Source organism: Zosterops lateralis (genome assembly GCF_965231275.1).
Source record: "Zosterops lateralis genome assembly, chromosome: 32".
Classification (NCBI taxonomy): domain Eukaryota; kingdom Metazoa; phylum Chordata; class Aves; order Passeriformes; family Zosteropidae; genus Zosterops; species Zosterops lateralis.
The window spans coordinates 1,453,815-1,473,655 of record NC_139792.1 but is presented as its reverse complement, the minus strand read 5'-3'; the positions used below and the strand labels follow the sequence as shown (position 1 = coordinate 1,473,655).

The 19,841-nt window shown below is 59.0% G+C and overlaps 2 protein-coding genes and 1 long non-coding RNA gene across 4 annotated transcripts in view; all 3 read left to right on the top strand.

The window, feature by feature from the left end:
* Positions 1-10,501, top strand: part of ESYT1 (extended synaptotagmin 1) — a gene marked incomplete at its 5' end in the record, with an annotated part of 29,685 nt that extends 19,184 nt beyond the window's left edge. The window contains 11 exon segments of the mRNA XM_083880987.1: positions 110-199; positions 1,568-1,663; positions 2,839-2,910; positions 3,468-3,554; positions 5,098-5,226; positions 6,531-6,860; positions 7,500-7,582; positions 7,664-7,795; positions 8,806-8,911; positions 9,625-9,674; positions 10,235-10,501. Coding sequence (XP_083737113.1) covers positions 110-199; positions 1,568-1,663; positions 2,839-2,910; positions 3,468-3,554; positions 5,098-5,226; positions 6,531-6,860; positions 7,500-7,582; positions 7,664-7,795; positions 8,806-8,911; positions 9,625-9,674; positions 10,235-10,268 — 1,209 coding nt within the window. The 3' untranslated portion in view covers positions 10,269-10,501.
* Positions 10,502-12,568: 2,067 nt separating this feature from the next.
* MYL6 (myosin light chain 6) lies at positions 12,569-18,812 on the top strand. Of its 2 annotated transcripts, XM_083880953.1 has the most exons (7): positions 12,569-12,670; positions 13,073-13,100; positions 15,097-15,240; positions 16,379-16,552; positions 17,714-17,791; positions 17,914-17,952; positions 18,501-18,812. In XM_083880953.1, exons 1-6 carry the CDS (start codon positions 12,578-12,580, stop codon positions 17,940-17,942), a joined length of 546 nt encoding a protein of 181 aa, XP_083737079.1. In that variant the 5' UTR covers positions 12,569-12,577; the 3' UTR covers positions 17,943-17,952; positions 18,501-18,812. The 2 variants fall into 2 exon arrangements, with proteins under 2 accessions (XP_083737079.1, XP_083737078.1); XM_083880952.1 differs by lacking the exon at positions 17,914-17,952 and having other exon boundaries at positions 18,501-18,811.
* Positions 17,090-17,678, top strand: LOC310920895. Its single transcript, XR_014592064.1, has 3 exons — positions 17,090-17,376; positions 17,408-17,527; positions 17,630-17,678. It is a non-coding gene; the product is annotated as an uncharacterized lncRNA (long non-coding RNA).
* Positions 18,813-19,841: the final 1,029 nt, after the last annotated feature.

The following is a 19,841-nucleotide window of genomic DNA, read 5'->3' as shown; positions in this document are numbered from 1 at the left end:
GGGTCTCACACAATGAGGGAGGGTCTCACCATTTGGGGAGGGGTCTCAGGGATCAGAGGGGTCTCAGAGTGGGGAGGGGTCTCACCATTTGGGGGGGGTCTCCCCGCAGTGGCTGCCCCTGGAGCAGGTGCGCTCGGGGCGGCTCCACGTCCGCCTGGAGTCGCTGGAGCCGCGGCCCAGCCCCGCCCTGCTGGAGCAGGTACCGCCCCCGACCCCTCCCCAAATACCGGACCCCTCCCCAAAATACCGGACCCCGCCCCAGAATCCCGGACCCCCCCCAAAAAACACCCGGACCCCTCCCCAGAACACCCAGACCCGCCCCAAAATACCGGGACCCCTCCCCAAAACCTCATCCCATTCCCAAACCCCTCCCCCAGACCCCAAACCCACCCCCAAATACCCCAACCCCCCTCCCACAACCCCTAAATCTTTCCTCCGTCCTCCCCCCCATCCTCCCGGGGGTCTCTCCCCGCTCAGTGCGACCCCCGCCCCATTTCCAGTGCCCCGGGGGTCTCCTCTGCCCCTCTCCCGTTTCCCCCAGTGGTCTTTGTCCCCCGGTGCGACCCCCGCCCCATTCCCATTTCCCCTGGGGGTCTCCCCTGCCCCTCTCCCGTTTCCCCCTGTGGTCTTTGTCCCCCGGTGCGACCCCCGCCCCATTTCCAGTGCCCCGGGGGTCTCCTCTGCCCCTCTCCCGTTTCCCCCGGTGGTCTTTGTCCCCCGGTGCGACCCCCGCCCCATTCCCATTTCCCCCGGGGGTCTCCTCTGCCCCTCTCCCGTTTCCCCCGGTGGTCTTTGTCCCCCGGTGCGACCCCCGCCCCATTTCCAGTGCCCCGGGGGTCTTGGGGGCCTCTCCTGTTTTCCCGGGGGTCTCTCCCGTTTTCCTGGGGTTTCCTCCCCCCGATGCGACCCCCGCCCCATTTCCTGTGTCCTGGGGGGTCTCTCCCGTTTTCTCGGGGGTCTCTCCCTGTGCCCTGGAGGGTCTCTCCCAGTGCGACCCCTGCCCCATTTTCAGTGTCCTGGGGGGTCTCTCCCGTTTTCTCGGGGGTCTCTCCCTGTGCCCTGGAGGGTCTCTCCCAGTGCGACCCCTGCCCCATTTTCAGTGTCCTGGGGGGTCTCTCCCGTTTTCTCGGGGGTCTCTCCCTGTGCCCTGGAGGGTCTCTCCCAGTGCGACCCCTGCCCCATTTTCAGTGTCCCGGGGGTCTCTCCTCATCTCGGGGGTCTTTCCCGGTGCCCCAGGGGTCTCTCCCCTTGCCCAGGGGTCTGTCCTGGTGCGACCCCTGCCCCATTTCCAGTGCCCTGGGAGTCTCTCCCATTGCACTGGGGGTCTCTCCCATTGCCCCGGGGGTCTCGGGGGTCTCTCCCCACCCCGGGGGTCTGTCCCGGCGCGACCCCCGCCCCATTTCCAGTGTCCTGGGGGTCTCTCTCGTTGCCCTGGGGGTCTCTCCCTGTGTCCCGGGAGTCTCAGGGGTCTCTCCCTGTGCCCCAGGGGGTCTCTCCCTGTGTCCCGGGGGTCTCTCTCCACCCCGGGGGTCTCTCCCGGCACGACCCCCGCCCCATTTCCCCGCAGGTCCTGCACACCAACGCCCTCCTGCGCCCCCCCCGTGGCCCGGAGCTCTCGGCCGCGCTGCTCGGGGTCTTCGTGGACCGCGGCGCCGACCTGCCGGTGGGTCACCAGGGTCCCCAAGGGTCCCCAAAGGTCCTCAGTGTCACCTGAGGGTCCCTGAGTGTCCCCAAGGGTCCCCAAGGATCCCCTGAGTATCCCCAAGGGTCCCCTGAGAGTCTCCATATGGCCCCAAGTGTCCCTGAATGGCCCTGAGTGTCCCCTGAGGGTCCCCAGGTGTCCCCCAAGTGTCCCCTGAGTGTCCCCACATGGCCCCAAGTGTCTCCTGAGGGTCCCCGAGTGTTCCCTGAGGGTCCCCAAGGGTTTCCGAGTGTCCCCAAATATCCTCTGAGGTTCCCTGGGTGTCCCCAAGGGTCCCTGAGTGTCCCCAGGTGTCTCCTGACAGTCCCCAGTTGGCCCTGAGTGTCCCCTGAGGGTCCCCAAATGGCCCTGGGCATCCCCAGGTGTCACCTGAGGGTCCCTGAGTGTCCCCAGGTGTCCTTAAAGGGCCCTAAGTGTCCCCAGGTGTCCCCTGAGTGTCCCCTGAGGGTCCCCTGAGTGTTCCTGGGTGTCCTTGAAGGGCCCTAAGTGTCCCCAAATGGTCCCTGGGTGTCCCCAAATGTCTCCAAGTGACCCTGAATGTCCCCTGAGGGTCCCCGAGTGTCCCCTGAGGGTCCCTGAGTGTCCCTGAGTGACCCTGAATGTCCCCTGAGGGTCCCCGAGTGTCCCCTGAGGGTCTCTGAGTGTCCCTGAGTATCCCTGAGTGACCCTGAATGTCCCCTGAGTGTCCCAGAGGGTGCCCAGGTGTCCCCAAGGGTCCTCTGAGTGTCCCCAAATGGCCCTGGCTGTCCCCAGGTGTCACCAGACATATAAATATTTATATATATAAAATATATAGTATAAATTATATTTTAAAATGTATTTATGTTATATATTATATTATGAATATAATATAATTAATAATAGATATTATATCATAGATTATATAATAAATAATATAAAATATATATTACATATTATATATTATAACATATTATATTATATATTATAACATTATATTTATATTTTTATAATTTATATTTATATAATATATAAATATATTAAAATAATATTATATTAAAATATTAAATAGAAATGCAATATATATATGTACACATAATAAATGTATATATATAAATAATACATATATATTAAAATATATATTTTATAAATAAATTTTATAAATTTAACCCCCTCAGCTCCGGAAGGGCTCCAAACCCCCCTGTGCCTTTGTCACTCTGAGCGTGGGCGACGTCACCCACAGCACCAAGGTCAGCTCTGGGGGGATTTGGGGGGTCCCCAGGGGATTCTGGGGGTCTTAGGGAGGATTTTGGGGGGTCTCGAGGGGCTTTTGGGAGTCCCGTGGGGCTTTTGGGGGGCCCGAGGGGGTTTTTGGGGGGCTCAGGTGGGATTTTTGGGGGTTCAAAGGGGATTTGGGGGGTCCTGAGGGGATTTTTGAGGGTCCTGAGGGGATTTTGGGGGCTCAGGTGGGATTTTACATGTCCCAAAGTGATTTTGGGGCGGCTCAGGGGGGATTTTGGGGGGTCCTGAGGGATATTTTGGGGGTCCCAAGGGGATTTTGGGAGATCCCGGAGGTATTTTGGGGGCTCAGGGAGGATTTTGGGGGCTCAGGGAGGATTTGGGGGGAGGTCCCGAGGGTATTTGGAGGGTCTCAAGGGGATTTTTAGAGGGTCCTGAGGAGATTTTTGGGGGCTCAGGGAGGATTTTTGGTTTCCCGAGGGGATCTTGGGGTTCCCGAGGGGATTTGGGGGGGATTTTGGGGGTCCCAAAGGGATTTTGGGGGTCCCTGACGCCCCTGTCCCCCCAGAGCTGCGGCCCCTCGGCGGAGCCCGTGTGGGATGAAGGATTCTCGTTCCTCATCCGGCGCCCGCACGTCGAGACCCTCGAGCTGCAGGTGCTGCCCGGGGGGTAAAGACCCCAAACACACCCCAGAGACCCAAAATCCCACCCCAAAAACCCCTAAATGCATCCTGACACACCCCAAACCCACCCCACAGACCCCAAATCCCATCCTCATACACCCCAAACCCATCCTACAGACCCCAAACCCATCATGACACGCCCCAAAGCCACCCCAAAAACCCCAAACTCATCCCCAGAGACCCCAAACTCATCCCCAGAGACCCCAAACCCATCATGACACACCCCAAACCCACCCCACAGACCCCAAATCCATCCCCAAAAACCCTAAACCCGTCCTCACAGACCCCAAACCCACCCCAGAGACCCCAAATCCCACCCCACAGACCCCAAACACACCCCACAGACCCTAAAACCCACCCCAGGGACCCCAAAGACAGCCCAGGGACCCCAAACACACCCCAGGGACCCTAAACTCATCCCCAGAGACCCCAAAGACAGCTCAGAGACCCCAAACACAGCCCAGGGACCCCAAACCCACCCCACAGACCGCAAATCCATCCTACAGACCCCAAATCCCATCCTCATACACCCCAAACCCATCCTACAGACCCCAAACCCATCATGACACGCCCCAAAGCCACCCCAAAAACCCCAAACTCATCCCCAGAGACCCCAAATCCCACCCCACAGACCCCAAATCCATCCCCAGAGACCCCAAATCCATCCCCAGAGACCCCAAATCCATCCCAGAGACCCCAAACACAGCCCAGGGACCCCAAACCCACCCCAGAGACCCCAAAGACAGCTCAGAGACCCCAAATCCATCCCACAGACCCCAAACCCATCCCACAGACCCCAAGCCCCTGCCCAACAACCCCAAACCCATCCTGACACACCCCAAACCCATCCCAGAGACCCCAAATCCATCTCAGACACCCCAAACCCATCCCCAAAATCCCCAAACCCATCCCAAAATCCCCAAACCCATCCCACAGACCCCAAGCCCCTGCCCAACAACCCTAAATCCATCCTGACACACCCCAAACCCATCCCAGAGACCCCAAACCCATCCCCAGAGACCCCAAACCCATCCCCAGAGACCCCAAATCCATCCCCAAAAATCCCAAATCCATCCCACAGGCACAAACCCATCCCCAGAAATCCAGTGGTGCAAATTTAAATATCAATTTAAACATCGAAATCTTAAATTTTAATTTATAAACACGATTTAAAAAAAAATAATTCAATAACATTTAAATATCGATCGAAATACCGAAATATAAATTTAATTTATAAACGTAATTTAAAAAAAAAAATTAAATAACATTTAAATACGGATTTAAATATTGAAATATAAATTTGTAAACGTAACTTTTAACATTTTTTACATAAATAACATTTAAATATTGATTGAAATAGTGAAATATAAAATTAATTTATAAACATATATTTTTTTAAAATTTAAATAACATTGAAATATCGATTTAAATATTAAAATATACATTTAATTTATATATTTTTTTTTAAATTTAAAGGAAATTAACCATTTCAGTTTGTCCCCTCGGTGCCCGCAGGTGAAGGACGCCGGTGGCCCCGGGCTGGGCTCGCTGTCCCTGTCCCTGTCCCCGCTGCTGGCCCAGCCCATGGACGGCTGGGTCACCCTGCCCGGGGGGGCTCAGCTGCTGCTGCGGGCACAGCTCGGCGTGAGTGGGGGTCTGTGACCCCTCCCTGACCCCCCTGTGACCCCCTGTGACCCCTCCCTGACCCCCCTGTGTCCTTACTGACCCCCCTGACCTCCCCCTGCCCGGGGGGCTCAGCTGCTGCTGCGGGCACAGCTCGGCGTGAGTGGGGGTCTGTGACCCTGTGACCCCTCCCTGACCCCCCTGTGACCCCCTGTGACCTTACTGACCCTCTGACCTCTCCCTGACCTCCCCCTGCCCGGGGGGCTCAGCTGCTGCTGCGGGCACAGCTCGGCGTGAGTGGGGGTCTGTGACCCTGTGACCCCTCCCTGACCCCCCTGTGACCCCCTGTGACCTTACTGACCCTCTGACCTCTCCCTGACCTCCCCCTGCCCAGGGGGGCTCAGCTGCTGCTGCGGGCACAGCTCGGCGTGAGTGGGGGTCTGTGACCCCTCCCTGACCCCCCTGTGACCTTACTGACCCCCCTGTGACCTTACTGACCCCCCTGTGTCCTTACTGACCCCCCTGACCTCCCCCTGCCCGGGGGGGCTCAGCTGCTGCTGCGGGCACAGCTCAGCGTGAGTGGGGGTCTGTGACCCTGTGACCCCTCCCTGACCCCCCTGTGACCCCTCCCTGACCCCCCTGTGACCTTACTGACCCCCCTGTGACCTTACTGACTCCCTGACCTCTCCCTGACCTCCCCCTGCCTGGGGTGGGGGCTCAGCTGCTGCTGCGGGCACAGCTCGGCGTGAGTGGGGGTCTGTGACCCTGTGACCCCTCCCTGTGACCCCCCTGTGACCTTACTGACCCCTCCTCTGACCCCTCCTGTGTCCGTGCTGACCCCTCCCCTGACCGTGCTAACCCCTGCCCGGGGGGCTCAGCTGCTGCTGCGGGCACAGCTCGGCGTGAGTGGGGGGTCCTGGGGGGTTGGGGAGACCCCTGTGACCTTGCTGACCCCTCCCTGACTGTGCTGACCCCCTGACCCCCTCCCGACCCCTCCCCTGACTTTTCCAACCTCTCCTTGACCTCTCTGACCCCTCCCCTGACCTTGTCCCCTGACCCTAATCCTGCTGCCCACCCCATGACCCTGGGGACCCCTCCCCTGACTGTGCCGACCCCTCCCCTGACTTTTCCGACCTCTCCTTGACCTCTCTGACCCCTCCTGACTGTGCCCCCTCCCCTGCCCATGTCCCCCTCCCCTGACCCCCCCCGGCCATGCTGACCCCTCTCCTGACCCTGGGGACCCCTCCCCTAACCCCCCCTGACCCTGCTGACCCCTCCCCTGACCCTGGGGACCCCTCCCCTGACCCCCGGCCGTGCCCCCCCAGGTGCTGGTGTCGCAGCAGGTGGAGGACAGCGCTGTCCCCGCTGTCCCCGAGGGGGGGGACACGGAGCAGGGACAGGAGGAGGAGGAGGAGAAGGAAAAGGAGGAGGGTGAAGATGAAGAGCCCGGGGCGGGGGGGCTGCGACAGCGCCGACCCCCGGCAGACAGGTGGGGACAGGGCCCAAAAATTCCCAAATTAATTCCCAAAGGCCTGGATGTGAGGAGCAGGGACAGCCCTGGATATCCCAACCCCAAATTCCCAAATTCCCAAAGCCCCAAATTCCCAAACCCCCAAATCATGAGGTACAGGGACATTCCTGGACACCCCAACCCCAAATAATTCCCTAATTCCCAAACCCCCCAGCTGTGAAATCCGGGGGGGGGGTTTTGGGGTGCTTCCCCCTCCCCCCGAGATTTGGGGAGGTTTTTGGGGTACTTCCCCTGGCCCTGAGGGTATTTTTTGGGGTGCTGACCCCATCCCATGAGATCCAGGAGGGGTTTTTGGGGTGCTTCCTCCTCTCCCTGAGACTCAGGGCAGTTTTTGGGGTGCTGCCCCCAGCTGTGGGGTCCCAGGGACACTTTTTGGGGTGCTGTGGGGGATCCAGGGACAATTTTTGGGGTGCTGTGGGGTCCCAGGGCAGTTTTTGGGGTGCTATGGGGGATCCCGGGGCAGTTTTTGGGGTGCTGCCCCTGGCTGAGGGGGTCCTGGGGGCAGTTTTTGGGGTACTTTCTCTGGCTGTGAGGGTATTTTTGGGGTGCTGCCCTTGGCTGTGGGGTCCAGGGACAGTTTTTGGGGTACTTCCCCCAGCCGTGGGGGTATTTTGGGGTGCTGTGGGGTCCAGGGGCAGTTTTTGGGGTGCTGTGGGGTCCAGGGGCAGTTTTTGGGATGCTGTGGGGTCCCGGGGCAGTTTTTGGGGTGCTGTGGGGTCCTGAGGGTATTTTGGGGTGCTGACCCCCTCTCAGCCGCCCCCAGGCCCCCCCGGGCCCGCGGGTGCAGCTCTCGCTCTGGTACCACGCTGACCACGGCCGGCTGGTGGCCATTGTGCACTGCTGCAGGTGAGGATGGGACCCCTCCCCTGGGGTTTGGGGGACCCCCCGGGGTGTGGGGGACCCCCTGACCCCCCTGGCCGTCCCCAGGGAGCTGCGGGGGGGGTCCCGGGACCCCCCTGACCCCTACGTGTCGCTGGTGCTGCTGCCCGACCGCGGCCGCGGCACCAAGAGGAGGACGGGGGTGCAGAGGAGGAGCCTGAACCCCGACTTTAATGAGAGGTGAGGGGACCCCAGACCCCTAAATATCCCCAGGACCCCCCAAACCATCCCCAAACCCTCCCCTGAGCCCCGACTTCAATGAGAGGTGAGGGGACCCCAGACCCTCCAAAACATCCCCAGGACCCCCCAAACCCTCCCCTGAGCCCCGACTTTAATGAGAGGTGAGGGGACCCCAGACCCTTCAAACCCTCCCCAGACCCCCCCAAACCATCCCCAGGCCTGTCCAGCACTTCCAGACCCCCAAACCCTCCCCAGGACACCCCCAGACCCCCCAAACCATCCCTAGCATCTCCCCAGGACCCCCAGACCCCCCAAACCCTCCCCAGGACCTTTCTGAGAACCCCAAACCCTCCCCAAAACCCCCCAAGGGACCCCCAGACCCCCAAACCCTCTCCAGGTCCCCCCCAGACCCCCCAAACCCTCCCCAAGACCCTCCCTGGCACCCCCAGACCCCCCAAACCCTCCCCAGAACCCCCCAACCCCACCCAAACCCTCCCCAGGAGCACCTTGGCACCCCCAGACCCCCAAACCATCCCTAGCATCTCCCCAGGACCCCCAGACCCCCCAGCCCCACCCAAACCCTCCCCAGGACCACCCCAGAACACCCCCTAGACCCCCAAACCCTCTCCAGGTCCCCCCCCGGACTCCCCAAGGGACCCCCAGACCCCCCAACCCCACCCAAACCCTCCCCAGGACCACCTTGGCACCCCCAGACCCCCAAACCCTCCCCAGGACCTTTCTGAGAACCCCAAACCCTCCCCCAGGACTCCCTCAGGACCCCCCCCAGACCCCCCAAACCCTCCTCAGGACCCCCAGACCCCCCAAACCCTCCCCAAGAACCCCCAGGACCCCCCCCAGACTCTCAAACCCTCCCCAGGACCCTCCTGAGACCCCTAGACCCCCAACCCCTCCCCGGCACCCCGAACCCCGATTTCCCCGGGAGGTTGGGGTGGGTTGGGGGTCTCCCCCGGTCTCCCCCGGTGTCCCAGCCCGGCCCCGCCCTGGCCCAGGTTCGAGTGGGAGCTGTCCCGGGAGGAGGCGGAGCGGCGCCGGCTCGAGGCCACCGTCAAATCCACCCTCAACTTCGTCACCCGGGAGAAGGAGGCGCTGGGGAAGGTCCGGGGGGGTCCTGGGGGGGTCCTGGGGAGGGTTTGGGGGGTTTTGGGGAGGGTTTGGGGGTCCTGGAGGGGTTTGGGGGGGCTTGGGGAGGGTTTGGGAGGTCTCAGAAAGGTCCTGGGGAGGGTTTAGTGGGTCTGGGGGGTCTCAGAAGGGTCCTGGGGAGGGTTTGGGGGGTCTGGAGGTGCCAGGGGAGGGTTTGGGGAGGATCTGGGGGTCCTGGGGAGAGTTTGGGAGGTCTGGGGGGTTCTCAGAAGGATCCTGGGGAGGGTTTGGAGGGTCTGGGGGTGCTAAAGGTCTCCTGGGGAGGGTTTGGGGGGGTCTCGGGAGGGTCCTGGGGAGGGTTTGGAGGGTCTGGGGGTGCTGAGGGAGGGTTTGGGGGGATCTCACAAGGGTCCTGGGGAGGGTTTGGAGCGTCTCAGAAAGGTCTTGGGGAGGGTTTGGGGAGTCCGGGGGATCCTGGGGAGGGTTTGAGGGGTCTGGGGGTGCCAGGGAAGGGTTTGAGGGGTCTCGGGAGGGTCCTGGGGAGGGTTTGGGGGGTCCAGGGAGGTTCGGGGGAGGGTCTGGGGGGGTCTCAGAAGAATCCTGGAGGGGGTTTGGGAAGCCTGGGGGGCCCTGGGGAGGGTTTAGGGGGATTCTAGGGGGGTCCTGGGGGGTCCTGGGCAGGATTTGGGGGGTCTGGGGGTGCCCCCTGAGCCTTTGTGCCCCCACAGCTGCAGCTGGACCTGGCACAGGTGGATCTGAGCCAGGGGGAGCCGCGCTGGTGAGAGGGGTCTGGGGTCTGTGGGGCTGGGGCGGCTGGGGGACTGGGGAGGGGTCTCTGGGGTAGGGGGGGATCTGTGGGATGGGGTTCTGTGGGTCTGGGGGGGTTTGGGGGGTGGGAGGGGGCTGTGGGCTCTGGGGAGTGTCTATGGGGCTGATCTGTGGGGCTGGGGGGGGGTCTATGGATGATCTGTGGGGTGGGAGGGGCTGTGGGGCTGGGGGGTCTTTGGGGTACGGGGGGGCTGGGGGGGTCAGTGGGGCTGGGGGGGTCTCTGGGATGGGGGGATCTGTAGGCTCTGGGGGGGGTCTCTGGGGTCTCTGGGGGGGTCTGTGGGATGGGGGTCCCTGGGATGGGGGGATCTGTGGGTCTGGGGGGAGTCTGTGTGGTGGGAGGGGTCTCGGGGGGTCTCTGGGGGTCTCTGAGGTTGGTGAGGGTCTGTGGGATGGGGGTCTCTGGTCTGGGGGGGAGGTCTGTGTGGTGGGAGGGGTCTCGGGGGGTCTCTGGGGGTCTCTGGGCGGGGCCAGCTCTGTCCCCCCCCCCTGACACGCCCCCTCCCCCAGGTACGAGCTGCAGGACGAGCGGAGCCTCCCCTGAGCCCGGGGACCCCCCGGACACCCCCAGACCCAATTGGGGAGGGGGCTCGGGGGGCCCGGGACCCCCCAAAACCAAAGACGAGCCGGGCCGGGCCCCCCCTGAGCCCCCCAGACTGTTACAGAGCCGTGCCTTGGACCCCCCGAGAGACCCCCGGGACCCCCCTCGGGGGGCGCTTTGTCAGAGCTGCTGCTGCTGCTGCCACCAAAGGGATGGCACCGCTGGTGTCCCCAAATGTCACCAAAGGGATGGCACCACTGGGTGTCCCCAAAATGTCACCAAAGGGATGGCACCGCTGGGTGTCCCCAAATGTCACCAAAGGGATGGCACCGCTGGTGTCCCCAAAATGTCACCAAAGGGATGGCACCGCTGGGTGTCCCCAAATGTCACCAAAGGGATGGCACCGCTGGTGTCCCCAAATGCCACCAAAGGGATGGCACCGCTGGTGTCCCCAAAATGTCACCAAAGGGATGGCACCGCTGGGTGTCCCCAAATGCCACCAAAGGGGTGGCACCGCTGGTGTCCCCAAATGTCACCAAAGGGATGGCACCGCTGGGTGTCCCCAAATGCCACCAAAGGGATGGCACCGCTGGTGTCCCCAAATGTCACCAGGACGTCACTGGGATGTCCCCAGGATGTCACCGGGATACCAGGATGTCACCACCAGGATGTCCCCAGGATGTCACCGGGATGTCCCCAAAATGTCACCCAGATGTCACCGCCGGGTTGTCACTGCTGGGATGTCACTGGGGTGTCACTGGGATACTGGGATGTCACCAGGATGTCCCCAAGATTGTCACCACCGGGATCTCACCACGATGTCACTGTTGGAATGTCACCGGGATGTCACCACTGGGATGTCCCCACATGGATGTGTCCCCAGGATGTCACCAGGATGTCCCCACCAGTGTCACCGCTGGGATGTCCCCAAAATGTCACTGCTGGGATGTCACCAGGGTGATACTGGGATGTCACTGGGATGTCCCCAAGATTGTCACCACAAGGATGTCACCAGGATGTCACTGAGATGTCCCCACTGGGATCCCACCTGTGTGTCACCACCAGGATGTCACTGGGATGCCGGGATGTCCCCAAAATGTCCCCACCATGATCCCACCCCAGTGTCACTGCCGGGACGTCCCCACCGGTATCGACACTGGGATGTCCCCAAGATTGTCACCACGAGGATCCCACCCCGGTGTTGCCACTGAGATGTCCCCAGGATGTCACCGGCCTGTCCCCACTGAATGTCCCTGGGATGTCACTGGGATGTCCCCAAGATTGTCCCCGCCGGGATCCCACCCCGGTGTCACCGCCGAGCTGTCCCAAAGATGTCACCGCCAGGATGTCACCGAGATGCCACCGCCAGGCCACTGCCGTGCCGCCACCGCCGTGCCGCCTTCCCGGGGTGTCCCCGGGCTGTCCCTGGGCTGTCACCGGGGTGTCCCCAGGATGTCACCGGGGTGTCCCCGGGCTGTCCCTGGGCTGTCACCAGGGTGTCCCCGGGATGTCACCGGGGTGTCCCCGGGATGTCACCGCGCCACCGCCGCCTTGCCGGGGCTGCGTCCCCGTCCCCCCCGCGCTAATAAAGGAGGGAGGACACGATGGTGGCTCCGTGTGTGGCCTTGGGGGGTGGCCCTGTCCCCATTGTCACACACCCCTGTGTGTGTCCCCGGCCCTGCTGGGGTGTCCCCAAGGTGGGGTTCTTGGGGTGTCCCTTTTGGGGTGTCCCCTTGGGGTGTCCCCTATGGGTGTGGCTGTCCCTTTGAGGTGTCCCTTTGGGGTGTCCCCTGGGTGTCCTTTTGGGGTGTCCCTTTGGTGTGTCCCCATTGGGGTGTCCCCTGTGAGGTGTCCCCTGCGTGTCCCTCATGGCACTGTCCCCTTGGGGTGTCCCCTGTGGGTGTGGCTGTCCCTTTGAGGTGTCCCTTTAGGGTGTCCCCTGTGGGGACCATGGCGCTGGGTGTCCCCTGGGTTGTCCCTTGGGGTGTCCCCTGTGGGGTCCTGGTGCTGGATGTCCCTGGGGTGTCCCCTGGGGGGTGTCCAGACCCTGGGTGACCTCCCTGGGTGACCTCCCTGGGGTGTCCCCTGTGATGTCCCCCATGGGGTCCGGGTGCTGGATGTCCCTGGGGTGTCCCCTGGGCTGTCCCCAGCGCTGTCCCCTCTCGGGGCTGTCCCCTCTCCCCGCGCTGTCCCCGGGGAGGGGTCAGAGGTCACCCCTCCATTCCCATCTATAGCCAAAACATCCCCGGGATGCACCGCCAGGGGTGGGGACAAAAAAAGGGGGCGTATCCCCATTAAACCCCGCCCACCTCATGAATATTCATACCCTCATTAGCGCCGTGACGCAGCCGCGCGGTGACGCCCCGAAGGCGCAGGAAGAACCGACGGGAGCGGCCGGCGCCATGGTGGGGACCGGGAAACGGGAATGGGGGAACCGGGAATGGGGACGGGAAAACGGGGAATGGGGACGGGGAATGGGGAATGGGGGATGCTCGGGGCCAGGGGGTCGCACTGGGGGGAGATTGGGGATGGCGTGGGGGGTCCTGGGGGTACCGGGAATGGGGAAACGGGAAATGGGGAAACGGGAACAGGGAAACGGGAACGGGAAATGGGGAATGGGGACGGGGAATAGGGATTGGGATTGGGGAATGGGGCGGGGGATGCTCGGGCGGGGCTGAGCCCAGGGGGTCGCATTGGGGGGAGATGGGGGATGGCGTGGGGGGTCCCGGGGGCACTGGGAGCGGGCGGTGGGTCCATCCGGTACCGGTCCCGGTCCCGGCCCCGCTGACCCCCCGCTCTCCCCGCAGTGTGACTTTTCCGAGGAGCAGACCGCGGGTGAGTGACCGGACACCGGGACCCCCCCCCTGAACTGCGGGAACGGCCAAGGGACCCCCCCCCCCACCCCTCCCCTGGTCCGGTTCGGTTCGGCCCCGGCGCTTCCTGCAGGGCCTGGCCCGGGGCAAAGTCCGGCCGGGGATGGACCGGGGGATGGGGCTGGGACCGGGACGGGAACCGGGACAGGAACAGGGATGGGACAGGGACGGGACCGGGACAGGGATGGGGATCGGGGATCGGGGGGGTTCAGGCCGCTCCTCCCGCGTAATTTGCCCAAATAAGGGCACGGAGCGCGCGCCGCGCATTCCCCGGGGCGGGGCCGGAGCGCGCGCGGGGCCCGGGACACGCCCGGGGCCTCCCGGGGTCCATCGGGCTCCTCCCGGTGCTCCAGGACCCCCCCGGTGCCTCCTGGTGCTCCGGGACCCGTCTGGTGCTCCGGGGTCCACCCGGGGTCCGGGACACGCCCGGGGCCTCCCGGGACCCATCAGGCTCCTCCTGGTGCCCTGGGATCCATTGGGGTCTTCCCGGTGCCCCAGGACCCCCCTGGTGCCCTGGGATCCATCAGGCCCCTCCCGGTGCCCCGGGATCCACTGGGGTCTTCCCTGTGTCCTGGGGTCCATCGGACCCCTCCCAGTGCTCCGGGACCCGTCAGATCATTCCCGCTCCACCGGGCCCCCGCAGCATCCCCCGAGGGCAGGGCCCGTCCTGTATCCCGGCCGGTGTCGGGTTCCCCGGGACACCGGATCCCCCCGGACACCGGATCCCCCCGACACCGGATCCCCCGGGACCGAAACCCGACCCGGGGCTGCAGAGCCCGGGGGGGTCTGGGGGGTACCGGGGGTGAGGCTGGAGGGTCCCCGGGGTGTTGGGAACCAGGGGTCCCGGGGGTTCCAGGGGGTCCCAGAGAAGCAAACCTGGGGGTCCCGGTGTCCCCTGGAGGAACAAACCTGGGGGTCCCAGGGGTCCTGGAGGAGCAAACCCGGGGGTCCCAGTGTCTTAGGGGTCCCAGCACGTTCAGGGTCCTGGGGGTCCCAGAGGGACAAACCCGGGGGTCCCGGTGTGTTTGGGGTCCCTGAGCCAGAGGAGGGTCCCGGTGGTCCCCCACTGACCTGGGGAGGGTCCCAGTGATCCTGGCAGTGACCCAGTGAGGGTCCCGGTGGTCCCAGCACTGACCCAGAAGGGATCCCAGTGCCCCGGTGGTCCCAGACTGACCTGGGGAGGATCCCGGTGGTCCCACCTTGACCTGGGGGGTCCCAGCACCCCGGGGACGGTCCCAGCCCCAGTGGTCCCACCCTGGCCTGGGGATAGTCCTGGTGGTCCTGCCCTGACCTGGGGATGGTCCCACCCTGGCCTGGGGGTGCCCCGATGGTCCCACATTGACCCGGCGGGGGGTCCCAGCACCCTGGTGGTCCCACCCTGACCCAAGGGTGGGCTCTAGAGCCCCTAGAGCCCCACACTCATCTGGGGGCCGTCCTGGTGGTCTCGCCCTGCCCCGGGGGGTGGTCCTAGACCCCCAGGGGGGGATCTCAGAGCCCCGGGGTGGTCCCGTCCTGACCTGAGATGACCCCGGTGGTCCCAACCCTGACCTGGGGATGGCCCTGGTGGTCCCCTTGATCCCACCCTGACCCGGGGATGGTCCCACCCTGACCTGGGATAGTCCTGGTGGTCCTGCACTGACCCGAGGGTGGGTCCCAGAGCCCCAGGGTGGTCCCACCCTGACCCGAGGATGATCCCGGTGGTCTCACCCTGATCCAGGGATAGACCCATTGATCCCACCCTGACCCGAGGGTGGTCCCAGAGCCCCGAGGGGGGGTCCCAGCACCTTGGGGACATCCCACCCTGACCCGGGGAGGGTGATCCCAATGATCCCGGGATGTCCCACCCTGACCTGGGGATGACCCTGTTGATCCCACCCTGACCCGGGGGGGGTCCCAGAGCCCCGAGGGGGGTCCTGGTGGTCCTGGTGGTCCCACATTAACCCCTGCTGTCCCGTTAGAGTTCAAGGAGGCGTTCCAGCTGTTTGACCGCACCGGGGACGGGAAGATCCTGTTCAGCCAGTGCGGGGACGTGATGAGGGCGCTGGGACAGAACCCAACCAACGCCGAGGTCATGAAGGTGCTGGGGAACCCCAAGAGTGACGGTGAGTCTGGGGGCTCCCACCCACCCTGGGGACCCCCAGGACCTGGTTATTCTAAATTTTATATATAAAGAGAAAAGTCCTTGGCAAAAAAATGGATTTTTTTAATGTAGAATTAAAATTTGGGCATAAAAGGAGGAATATTCTTGACCAAAATTTGATTTTTTTAATGTAGAATTAAAATTTGGGCACAAAAGGAAGAGCATCCTTGACCCAAGATTGATTTCATTAATGTATAATTTATATATATATATGATATATATAATATGTATAATTGATTATACATATATAATACATATATACATATATTATATGTATACATATATTATACATATGCATATATAATATGTAGAATTGATTTTTTAATGTATAACTAAAATATAATATATATAAAAATATATATGTAATTGATTATACATATATAATACATATATACATATATGATATACATACATTTTACATATATATATTATATATATAATTAATTTTTTTCCTGTATAATTAAAATTTGGGTACAAAAAGAGGAGCATCCTTGACCAAAGATTGATTTTTTTTTAATGTATAAATAAATAAATATAATATTTCGTTTATAATTAAATAATATAATTGAAATTTGGGCGCAATAGGAGAAACATCCTTGACCAAGAATATTTTTTTTTCATTAATAATTAAAATTATGGCACAAAATTAGAGTGGTAAGAAGGAATATCCTTGATCAAAAAATTGAGGTTTTAATGTAGAATTAAAATTATATATTAATATATTAATATATAGATAAATATAGATATATAGATATATAGATATATAGATATATAGATATATAGATATAGATATTGATATAGATATATGACATATATATTTATATATTACATAAATAATATATTAACTATACATAATATAATTATACATAATATATAATAGTATATGTAATGATTTTATATATATTATCATATATAGTATATAATAATATAGAACTATACTATATATAATATTATAATATAATGTAATATAATATATAATATATAATATGAATATATTATAATCTATATTATATTTATAATTACGATATTTATATATAATACATATAACACATACCAATACATAATTAATCCTTTGATTAATTTTTTAATTCCCCCCCCAGAGATGAACGTGAAGACTCTGAGCTTCGAGCAGTTCCTGCCCATGATGCAAACGATCGCCAAGAACAAGGACCAGGGCTGCTTCGAGGATTACGTGGAGGGGCTCCGGGTGTTCGACAAGGAGGGCAACGGGACGGTCATGGGGGCCGAGATCCGCCACGTCCTCGTCACCCTGGGTGAGCCCGGACCCCAAAAATCCTGATTTCCACACCAAAATCCTGGGATTTCTACCCCAAAATCCTGATTTCCACACCAAAATCCTGGGATTTCTACCCCAAAATCCTGATTTCCACACCAAAATCCTGGGATTTCTACCCCAAAATCCTGATTTCCACACCAAAATCCTGGGATTTCTACCCCAAAATCCTGATTTCCACACCAAAATCCCTGAGATTTCCACCCCAAAATCCCAAGATTTCTGCCCCAAAGTCCTGAGATTTGCACCCCAAAATTCCCAAGGTTTCTACCCCAAAATTCCCAAGGTTTCTACCCCAAGATCCCCAAGATTTCCACCCCAAAATCCTGAAATTTCCCCCTCAAAATCCTGAAATTTCCACCTCAAAATCCCCAAGATTTCGCCCCAAAATCTGCGAGATTTCCACCCCAAAATCCCAAGATTTCCGACCCAAAATCCCCAGATTTCCCCCCCCAAAATCCTGAGATTTCCCCCTCAAAATCCCCGAGATTTCGCCCCAAAATCCCAAGATTTCCAACCCAAAATCCCCAGATTTACCCCCCCAAAATCCCTGAGATTTCCATCCTAAAATCCTGAGATTTCCACCCCAAAATCCCCAGATTTCCACCCAGAAATGGGGATCCTGCTGGGGAAGGGGCTGGAGGCTGGAGGGGTTTGGGACTGGGAGACCCTGAGATTTGGGTGGGGGGTCCCCCAAGTGGTCTGGGGGGTCCTGGAGGCTCCCCAGAAATGGGGGGTTCTGGTGAATTGGGGGTCCCAGAGGTGCTGATGGGGAGGGGTCTCAGTGCCCTGGGGGTCCTGCAGGTGGTGATGAGGGATCCCAGGGGTCCCAGAGGTGCTGATGGGGAGGGGTCCCAGGGGTGCCCTGAGGGTCCTGCAGGTGCTGCCAGGTGGGTCCTGGTGTCACCAATCCGGAGTTTTGAGGACCCCCCAAAGCCCCAGGGACCCCCAGAGTGTCCCCCCCAGACCCCCAGGGTGACCCCCAAAGCTCCAGGGACCCCCGGACTGTCCCCTCCAGACCCTCAGGGTGACTCCCAAAGCCCAGAGACCCCCGGAGTGTCCCCCCAGGGTGACCCCCAAAGCCCAGAGACCCCCAGGGACCCCCAGGGTGTCCCCCCAAGGTGACCCAGGTGTCCCCCAGGTGAGAAGATGACGGAGGAGGAGGTGGAGCAGTTGGTGGCCGGGCACGAGGACAGCAACGGCTGCATCAACTACGAGGGTGAGGCCTGGGGGTCCCGGGGGGTCCCGGGGGGTCCTGGGGGGGTTTGGGGGGTCCCGGGGGGGTCACCCAGAGCCCCAAAATCCCCTCCCTGACCATCATGTCTCGTTCCTTCCCCCCAGCCTTTGTGCGACACATCTTGTCAGGGTGACGCCGCCGGGGTAACGCCTCCCCCCTGCCCCCTCCTCAAATTACTGCCAATTAATTTTTTATTTTTTATTTCCATTTCCTTCCTTTTTTTTCCCTCCTTTTTTATTTTCCATTTTTCCTCCTTTTTTTCCCATTTTTTCCTCCTTTTTTTCCCATTTTTTCGCCTTTTTTCCCATTATTTTTTCTCTTTTTTTTTTTTTTTTTGCCTTGCCCTGATGCCTTTTTTTTTTTTTTTTTAATTAAAAAATGCAGAAAAAAAAAAAAAAAAAAAGAGGCTGCCTAAATCTTGATTTGTGCTCTGCCCCCCCCTCGGTGCAGCCCCCCCTGCATGCCCCTCTCTGCATGGAGCCCCCCTTTGGGTGCCAGGGCTGGTTTTGGGGAGGGGGCTGCAGGAGCCCCCCCATTTCCCCCCCTGGGGCTGCCGGGTCCTCCCTGCTGCTCTTCAAGCGTTTTATTTTGACTTTTGGGGGTTTTTTTTCTGCCTCTCTCCGGGGGATTTGGGGTTGGGGAGGGGTCTGGAAGACCCTTCCTCACCTTATTCTTTTTCTTCTCTCCACAGAGCTCGTCAGGATGGTGCTGAGTGGCTGAAGACCCCTCCCCATTATTGTGTGACCCCCTCCTCATCATCCTCTGTCCTCTCTTCATCATTTTGTGTGCCCCCTCCTCATCCTCAGCCCCCTCCCCATCATTTTGTGTCCCCTCATCATTGTGTGTCCCCCTTCCCCATCATTTTTCCCACCTCCTCATCATTGTCCCCCCTCCCCATTATTCTGTGCCCCCTCCTCATCATTGTGTCCCCTCCTCATCCTCAATCCCCTCCTCATAATTCTGTGTCCCCCTCCCCATCTTTTTGTCCCCTCCCCACCTTTCTGTCCCTTCCCCATCATTGTTTGCCCCCTCCCCATCTTTCTGTCCCCTCCTCATCATTCTGTGCCCCTCCCCATCATTTTTTGCCCCCCTCCTCATCCTCAATCCCCTCCCCATCATTGTGTCCCCTCCTCATAATTCTGTGTCCCCCTCCCCATCTTTTTGTCCCCTCCCCATCATTGTCACCCCCTCCCCATCATTGTCCCCCCTCCCCATTATTGTGTGCCCCCTCCCCATTATTGTGTCCCCTTCTCATCCTCAATCCCCATCATTGTCACCCCCTCCCCATCATTGTTTCCCCCTCCCCATCATTCTGTGTCCCCCTCCCCATCTTTTTGTCCCCTCCCCATCACTGTCACCCCCTCCCCATCATTTTTTGTCCCCCTCCCCATCCTCAGCCCCCTCCCCATCATTGTCCCCCCTCCCCATCATTGTCTCCCCTCCCCATCATTTTCTGTCCCCCCTCCCCATCCTCAGCCCCCTCCTCACTCAATTTTGTGCCTTTTTCCCTCATTTTTCTCTCACAAACAGCACATTCCAAATCCCCCCCTGCTCCACTCAGCCCCACTGGCTAAATTATTGTTCCACGGCATCAAATAAACTTTTAAAAATCTCATTTTTTTTTTCTCCTCTCACCCTTTTTGTGTGTGTTTGTCTGGGGACATGAGAGAGGCAGCACCACCAGGCGTTTTTCTTCCCGCCCCGGGAAAACTTGGAATTTTTATTCTTTTTTTTTTTTCTTGGTTTTTTTTTTTAAAAAAAAGAAACGAACAGAAGCAAAAAAAAAAAAAAAAACAACCCAGACAGAACAAAATAACCAAAATACAACAAAAAAAATGGAACTAAAAAAGGGATGAAAAGAGGAGGAAGAGGAGGAGGTGGGAGAGGAATATTTTGGAGAAAAAAGGATAAAAATGCCCATGTGCCAGTTGGGATTGAAATTGTCTCATAAATAACCAGGAGAGGGGAGGGAGAAACAAAAACCTCACCCCCTCCTGGGAGACAAAAAAAAAAAAAAACTTAAATAAAAATG